Below are 9,576 nucleotides of genomic sequence, written 5' to 3'. Positions count from 1 at the left end.
TTAATACTATAGCGTATATAGTAAGAGTAAAGATACGGCGGCAATTTAAATCTAGGAATATCGTTCCGTGCAAAATAAAAGTACAACATGATGGGGTTTATTGGGTTTGTGCTGATGTTTGTAACACACAAAAATATTCGTCCTATACCAACCATTAGTATTTCGTACATAAATTATTTAAATGTATTGGAAACAATGTTATATTGAAGACAAATACCTTATTATGAAAAAAATCGGTTTTAATATTCATAACTGTTGTAGGGTATAATATGGTCAGCCATGGTGAATATTAAAGTAATTTTGGCAAAATTTGAAGAATATTAGTTTACCAAATAAACGAAATTTTATATTTAAATGATATGGGAGGTGACAAGTACCCCTTGGAAGTCCGCGTTATACTCTAAATGTTCAGATTTTTATCAAAACTTTTCAATTAAAATTTGAATATTATAGCTCTAATTGGTATAATTAGTTCATATGAGACTCTAAGACCCTCCAGATGAAAGTCCGCTAGTTTTTCTCCAAAATGTTCAGATGAGTATTAAAGAACTTTATGCAAAGTTTGAAGAATATAATTCTATTAGTTTCCCAGATAAACAACTTTGTATTTAATTCATATGGAAGGTGCAAAGTTCATTTTTATGCATATAGTAGATTTAACTCATTATAAAAAAGTCCGTCCGTTATACTCTAAATGTTCAGATGAGTATCAAAGTTCTTTAAATACTTGAAAGTCCTTTCGTTTCCCTCTGATGAATATTCAAGTTCTTTTTGCAAAATTTGAAGAATTTAGTTCAATTAATTTTTCAAATAAAGGAATTTTTGTATTTAATTACTATGGGGGTGCCGATCACCACATAGATAGTCCGCCAATTTATTACCCAAAATGTTTAAAAGAATGCTAAAATTATTCGTGCAATTTTAAGATTCCAACTGTAATAGTTTCCAAGATAAACTAATTTTTGTATTAATTTTACATGGGTTATGCCAGTCCGCCTATTTTTTTTTTCCTAAATAATCATGTTGACACTAAAATGGCTATTTAAAAAATTTTACGGGTATTATATCTTTACATAGATTATCTACATGTCCAATTAAAGGCATGAAACGCATACCGAATACCTCTAGTATAAATTGAATAAACATATTTGTAATCTTTATTTAGTTTATTTTAAAACAAATCTGAATTTCTTTTAAAATCGTAGTATTTTATATGCAAATATAACTCACTATTGGTTATTTGTGTTAATGATGTATTCATTATATTTATTGTTGTTGTATTTATAGTTGTAGTCTAATAGAAGCATTTGTTAGGAATTCCAAATGTAAATTTTAATCAACAACAACACACTCGTAATTTATTTATTAATTTAATCCGTACTGAAATTTTAATTAGGCTTTTACTTTATTCGTTCTAATATTCCCTCTTTCTTTCGTCTAATTACGCAAAGAAATGAACTTTATGTAAATTGTTTCTACATTCGTGTTGTTGCTGTAATAACCCAAATAAGTTTTTAGGTGCAAATAGTAATTCAGGTGCTATTTTGTCTATGTGGTAGATTGTTGGTGCGTTCTGTTGTTTCTATTGATGGGCCGCAAAACAGAAATACTTCATAGTTATGGTGAAATTTCGTTAAGACATTATTTATTCCGGATATTGAACTGATTTTACGCACGAATGCCACATCTATATTTAACCTTACCCAAGTCAGACATAGAATTTTATTTTGAATCACAAGAATACATATATTACATTAAATATTCTATTGAAGTAGCAGAAGGCTGGATTTTTGTTTAATTTAGAATTCTCTTTTTTTACAAATTTTAAAATATTTACAATAATTTGAAATGTATGAAAAGTGTTGAACATAAACAATTAGAGTGAAGTGTTGTGGGTAGATATACATAGTTACAGTTAACGTTTATTAATTTCACACATGAATGCTCTTTATTTGAGGAAGATTAATTCTTCAGTTTCCTTTGTCTTTCTTTTACAATGTAGTTTTTCCAATAGAAATGCGAGAACATGGCCGTCATGAATAGATTCTGAATGAACAGCGTACCCAACCACTCATAAGGTAAGCCGCATTGTCCGTTCCTGACAATAGTTACAAAAAACTTGATGGCAAAATAAAAAAATTGTATAATTTGTATTTTTGTCATATAAGGTTTCCAAGAATCCATATTTAGTTTTATATCAAGTGCCGATAGGAAGTAATACGTGTACATCAGCACATGCACTAAGCTGTTCACATGACCGACAACTGTAAATTGTGATCCTGTAGTAATAAAATTATTTATAATAATAATGAAAGCTATTTTTTAAATTATTAAATTAATTAAGCAACTTAATGATAACTTTAAGTAAAGCACTATTGAAAATATATAAGGGTTAGTTACATTTTTCATTGCAACAATCGAATTGCCAATTAAATTTTAATTAATTTAGACAATAAATTTGACATTTAATTCGGTTGTTTTATTATTATTTTTTTTTTTTTGGAGTAAAGATACATACCAAAAAATCTATTCATATAAATAAAACCTCCCCATGCCATAATGGCATGATGATATACATGTAAAAACGATATCTGATTAAACTTTTTTCGTAAAACGAAAAATATCTGGGGAAAAAATTATTTATTATTTAGGAACTTTATCTTATTCATAAAATACTTACAGTATCTAAGAAGTCCAATATTTTATTTATATAATATAAATAAATAAATTTAGCTAAACCCAGAACATCAGGGCTTGTGTCCGTTTTATCATACTTCATACATGTCCAACTGTAGTTTGGACTGAATACAAAATGTTTCGTCAACTTGAAATATTTGTACAATAATAAATATATGTATACATATAAAATAAGACAATCATCTCATACTTACACCATAATAAATATATAAATTCATTAAGATCTGGAAAATATTGTAAACTTGTATAATCGATTTAATATTATACGGCTTTCGCTTGCTCATAAACATTGGACCAATTTTTAACACGACCAATACATATACTCCAACGATAAATAAAAGCTGTGAATAGCTTTGTGTTAAAGGCAGATGATTTGTGCGTGGATCTGTATATGTATTACATCAAAATAAAATGAAAATATAATCGGAATTGCTAATTAATATCTTTTTAGTTGAATCCTACCTTTGCCGATACTATTGAAATGATCCACCATAACATTCCAAACTATTTTCAAAATCAATACCATCTTTATTGTCGTACTCTCGATAACACTACTAAAACACTAAATGTGTTTATTTTTATTTATTTTCAATTTTCCGCAATCAACACTGATACCAAGAAGTACGTTTAACTAATGCAGCCGACTTAAAACTGTGGCTGGTTTTGATGTTTAATGTATGTGTTTATAGAAGTGTTTTTATTCTTTCATAAGTACACATAGAAAAATTTTGTATATTTTTTATATAAATTTTTAACTAATAAATTATAGCCAATTTAAAAACAAAAAAATTGAATTGATTTTAACGTTCACTACTGGCCAATTTTTGGAGATATAATAGTATATTTGGCGTAGTTGTGGCATAAAAAGCCAAAATCAGGAGGTGCGGTTGTATAGGGGCTAGTTGAATACCAGCACAAACTATTATACGTTCCCACTATAGAGGTGTAGGGAATAAAAAGAGCCAACGAGAATGCGAACCAGGGAATACGGTTTGTTAGTCAAATGTTCTGCACCATTGCTTAGCTATTTAATTGCGCGTCGAATAATAGTTTTCACATACAAATAAAATTTAGTTTTCTTTTCTGTAAAACACAATTCTTAACACGCAATTAAATAAAATGTGCCAACAAAATGAGAAATCCGAAAATAAAGTACTTCTATATCAGATTAAAGGAAAGTAATTTCTAGAGTATTTCTAAGTGATACAGACGGTAAGTACAACACATTACCGGATTTTTGCTGGGTATATACTAAAAACATTAAATTGCTACCATAGAATGTTATATGTTATAGTCATTAATTACTTATAAAAAATTTTTAATATACATATAATAAATACTATAACTATTTTGAAAAGCATTATTCAAAGAATAAAATTAGATATACTAAACTATGGGCTATTTGGAAATTGACTTGTAGGGTAATATTTATGCGGGTATGACAGACTATACTTTTTAATTTTTTAATAATATTTTCATGTGTAATTTCAAATTTTGCACAAATCTTTGTTATTCATTGGCTGATTCCGTATATTTTAAATTGGAAACTTTTCGCAAGCATTTTTTAAGGAATTGGGTAAAAAAAGCAACGTAAATTGGGTTCATAGTATTAAAATTATTTTGATTTGACAACTTTAATATTTTTTTAATATTTATACATATATATTTATAATATATTAATTCCATTAAAACGATTAAGTTCTATTGTTTATATTTTGTTTGTTTTCGTAATATTTTACAACTTTTACTGGAAATGTAAATATGTAATAAAATTCGAAGGTCTTAGTTAGTTCAAAAGGTTGGGAATTGTTTTTATATGAATATTGTTGAGTAAGGTTACAGAATTAATAATTTTGTATAATACTTAACAATTCTTTCGCATTGCAAAATAATTAATAAATTTTAAATAAAAATGTTGTAGTTTAGATCCAGTAAAGTGGAATTGGTTTTACTATATTATTTCAATATATTTTCGAAAAACGTTTCGATCCAAAAAAGAACGTTTTACGAAAAGCGAATTTGAACGTTTAATATATTATGACTTTGAAAAATTAAACTAGATTTAGATAGAAATGTGTAATATGATTTTTTTACTAAATTTACATTATAAATATTCTTATGACTTTTATACCAGAAGTTTTAGGAATGTTTGAAAATAGTAAGCAATCAAGCCAAAAATTATAATGGATAAAAATTTTAAATATAAAATTCCAAACCCCAGTGTAGAACTTGATTTTAAGATTTATTTTTTGTTTAAAAGTGATTCAACTCAAACATTTTTTTTCAGACAAAAATTTTAAAAATTCAGTTAACAAAAACAAAACACACTGATATTTTTCTAGAGATAAATAATTTAAGGATTGAACTTATGGATTTATTATATTGTATATACATACGTGAAAAAATAAAATTTTGCGTTGAGTCACTAAAACTTTAAATGTCTACAAAATAATCACTAAAAACAAATTTATGTCACCAAATGGCAAATTTATGTAATCCTAAAACTCAAAAACTTCCGGCATTCCGAAAAATCCCGTGATTCTTATTTTCAAAATACCGAATCCCGGGATTTGTAAAAGTCCCAATCCTGTTTTGCATCCCTAGTTCTTATATGAAATTCTACCAAAAAATGTTAGAAAAAGGTGAAGTATTTTCATCTCAACTAGTAAACCAAAGTTTCAAATTCGTATGAACAAAATTTTTTTATATTTAAAATTTTTTATATAAAATTTTACCAAAAAATGTTAGAAAAAGGTGAAGTATTTTCATCTCAACAAGTAAACCAAAGTTTCAAATTCCGAATTTAAAATTCGTATGAACAAAAATTTTTTACAACTTTGTACATTTATGTCGAATTTTGTCCCGAAAACTTTGATTGTCAATATGCGTTTAAGTAATTTTTGGAAAGGGTCCTTTGTTGTGACCAATTATGTAAGGATCCGGAAGTGGATTTTACATGGGAGCCATGACCAATTACGGGCCTATCTGAAAAAAAATTGGATAATAATTCACATGTACACAAAACATATTTGTGTCGAACTTTATCCGGATAACTTTATTATTCAAAGAAATATATGCGTATTGAAGGAGTTTTTAAGGTTAAACTAATTTCCAGGAATATGTACTTTTTATGGGGGCTATGGGAATTTATGATTTTTGATCCCTGGCTGAAAATATAGTGTGTAACAAACTTTATCGAATACCTTTTGCAGTTTCTGAGAAAACTGCTTAAGAATTAAGAAAACACGTAATATTTTGGTAAATTTGGTTGGTAACCTTTGCGTAGTTTTAGGCAGACAGACGGACATAGCGAAGTCAACTCAGAATTTTACAAAGACCCAGAAAATATATATATACTTTGTTAGGTCTAATATGAATATTTCTTGGAATTTCACACAAAATGTATATATTTTGTTAATTCATTGAAAAAGTACACTTTAAACACACAGGTGAATAAGTTTTTAGCAAATATGAAAGTGCAAATCATGTCATTAGATTCAAAATTTAATTATTTGAGCAAACCAATACCAAAACAGCTTAATTAATAATTTTAATATATAAAGTGAAAGAAATTTTTTAACTTGGTATGACAGTTTTACAATTTCATATATACCGCATTAATGATTAATGATACAAAAATTGCAATTTCAATATCTAAAAATCTAATTTAACAAACATGTTCTAAAAAATTAAATATATTTTAAATTGTTACATAAAAATAAGTCAACCCACAAATTGTGATGAAGTTGTTGTTTCTGTTGGGTTTTGGTCAAACACAAAGTTAGTGAACTTTTTATTTTGACATGAAACAATAATTAAAAAATAGAAAAAGTACAAAGTTAAATATAAAACATGTAAGAAGGTATAGTCGGACATGGCCCACCACATAATAATAAATAATGTTATTTTTGCGGAGGCTAGGCGAAATAATTTACCGATTCTATATTTAAAATGGGCCTCGCCCTTGGATCAAAAGAAGAGTATATGCCAAGTCATCAAATTATTTTGAAAATTATACAATGGCATAGCTAAATCAGCTCAGAAAATGATTCTGAGTGGTGGGTGGGTGTTACCAACATTGATGTTACAAATATCAGCACAAAATAATAATCTCCTTCCTATTACAGTGGTGTAGGGTATAATGCGGTAGGTAGTAGCCGTGATCTGCTAAATCGTGGCTAAAAATGTCAGTCTCTAGCGAATATATGGATGTGTGCAAATAGTTCATGTTTCTGCAGATTTATTCTATTAAAACTTTAGAAAACTTTAACATTTCAAGTTGAGTTTCTTTGTATAATAAATTCAAAATGCTCAATATAAGAACATGATTGCTTAGTTAATTTGCAATTATGATTTTTGGTTTAAAGTAATGTGATCTACTTTACTTGCAATTTTTTTAAAGAGTAATTTTATAACAATCAAATATAAAATTTCGTGCATCTGGATAGTAGAGTATCACGAGGAACAGTTTCTCTTTAAATCTCATGTAGCAATACCACTCAATCGATGCATATTAATGTACTGAATATATATTTTGCTGCATTTAAATTAAAACTAATTTGTATACCGGCCACCAAAACAGATGGGTGGCCATTCCATTTGTAACACCTCGAAATATTGGCCATAGACCCACAAAAGTATATGTATTCTGGATTAATATTAATTTCAGACGATCTATGCATGACCATCCGTCGTATGTTGAAATTTTGCACAAATCTTTTCAATAACTATGATTTGTTTAGTACTGAAAATGGGCAATATCGGTCCACATTTTCGGATAACCTCCACACAAGTAGACCTTAAAAAACGGTTTTAACGGTCATAACTGTTTTGGAAATGTAGCGATGGAATTTGACATAAATAAGTTTCATATAGGCCCAAATCTTTCTAAAAATTGACCCTAAGCCTCATAAAAGGTTCTCTTCAGAATATGACTATAACGCTAATTACTGAATGCAGTGACAAAATTTGAAAACATAAGTTTTATGCGAGTCAAATTCTATCTACCAAATTTAGTGAGGATCGGTCCATAATTGATTCTACCGCCCATACAAGGCCCCCCTTAGAAAATTACTCAAACGTCCATTACTGACTAAAAAATAAGAATAAAGCAATAAAATTTCATATAAGACCTCTTCAGAAAATTATATTAACGACATAAAAATGAGCGTACACCAATAATAATCAATGAAAATAAGTTTAATAAAATCGGTCTACAAAAAGTTATGATAGGTCAATAATTGACCTCTTTGGAATATTTTTTATTTATTTTATTTAGGGAATTACTAGTGCAGCGATAAAAATCATAATAAAAAGCTTATACTTAGGAACATAATTCCTCATTCCGAGTTAAATGAGCACTGATCTATAACTGGCCCTAGACCCTATAAAAGGAAATAGCTTTGGTTATTAAAATACGAGTTTTCTTTATTTAAAAACAAGAGTATAGCGATGATATTTGACATAAACAACTTCTATACAAAACAAAATCTATGTACAAAATTTTATGAGTATCGGTTCATAATAGACGTATATAAAAGGTTCTCTTCAGAAAATTACTCATACTCATTTGTTTTCAAAAATAATTATTTTGTTAGTTCAAAGATATCGGTCCATAATTGACTTAAGCCATATTTCAAATATTACCATTATGTCTATAGGGGAGCGTTTTGTTAGTTCAAAGATATTGGTCCATAACTGACTTAAGCCATATTTCAAATATCACCATTATGTCTATAGGGAAGCATTCCTTCGGTATATTAGATTCGGCATAGCCGAATATAACATTATCACTTATTTTTAATTAGTTCTTTGTAATACATGAAAAATCGAGAGTATGTATGTTTATATATCTGTATTTAATGTCTATAGTGATTTCTGAATGTACTGCGTTTTTATCAAATTTCTCTTTATGTATTTTGTTCAAGTTTTGCTTTAATTTATTTACCTTAAATATTTTATAAAATAAGTCACTTTTATAAAATACTTACATACAAGTCAACACGTATAAATCTAATCATTATTTATTTAGAAGAAGGCAAAAAGGTATAAAATGAGATGAAACTAACAATCTTTGCAAGTAAGCATGAAATAATTATCCTTGCAATCCGATTAGAGACATTAACTTAGTAAATTAACTCCACTCCACATACAGTAGTACAACTAAGACCGAGAAAACACTTTACGACAGAAGAAAAAAAACGAAAAAGGTTTCAAATAAATTAGTATAAGTGGAATAACTATAAGTTCGACTTCTGTAAGCCCTTCCATTCCGTTGATGGATGAAATTATTATCTAAATCAAACTATTAAATTATAATTTTATAGTTTACATACCAATAAAATGTTTCAAGCTTTTTAACAAATTTGATATACCTAGAGTAGTTAGAATTAAAAGCGTACGAATCAGCATAAAAAATGTTTGTGAGTAAATGCGTGTGTAAAGTAACTTTCAAAAGTAAAGTGTACAAAAAAATATTTTAATGTTTTTTCTTCTCATTTTTCCTCCTAATTTTGAGTTTTATTGCGTTATTACACTAATCAAAATATTTTTTGTTTAAATACGAAAAAGGTTTGAAATAAAGACTTGCTATTAAAAGAGTTAGAGGGTGAGACTGAGCGAGAAGGACACTAAATAAGTGTTGAAACAACATCAATTACACTAAAGAAATTCTCAAAAACTAAATTAAGTATTTTGTAAAATAAAAATTGTAAAAAGTCAAATTGAGTCAGCAAAGTAGTTAATAAAGGGAACCTACTTTAATGGGAATAGCATATTATTTATTCGGTTACCAAAAAAATATTATTATTATTATAATTTAAAAATATAGTGAAAATTAAATAGAAACAGTGTAGTTACATACCAATCCCTAAATATATA

At 27.6% G+C, this 9,576-nt stretch overlaps 1 protein-coding gene across 1 annotated transcript; it reads right to left on the bottom strand.

Annotated features, from left to right (window-relative positions):
* Positions 1-1,669: 1,669 nt before the first annotated feature.
* On the bottom strand, positions 1,670-3,374 carry LOC111678937 (elongation of very long chain fatty acids protein 7-like). The gene is made up of 5 exons (XM_046947201.1): positions 3,160-3,374; positions 2,892-3,082; positions 2,681-2,824; positions 2,519-2,624; positions 1,670-2,279 (listed from the first exon to the last, which is right to left on the bottom strand). Exons 1-5 carry the CDS (start codon positions 3,221-3,223, stop codon positions 1,963-1,965), a joined length of 822 nt encoding a protein of 273 aa, XP_046803157.1. The 5' UTR covers positions 3,224-3,374; the 3' UTR covers positions 1,670-1,962.
* Between the last annotated feature and the right edge of the window lie 6,202 nt (positions 3,375-9,576).

The sequence above is a fragment of the Lucilia cuprina genome, chromosome 3, assembly GCF_022045245.1.
Source record: "Lucilia cuprina isolate Lc7/37 chromosome 3, ASM2204524v1, whole genome shotgun sequence".
NCBI lineage: Eukaryota > Metazoa > Arthropoda > Insecta > Diptera > Calliphoridae > Lucilia > Lucilia cuprina.
Note: the sequence above shows the minus strand (reverse complement) of the source record. Positions and strands in the feature narration are given on the sequence as shown.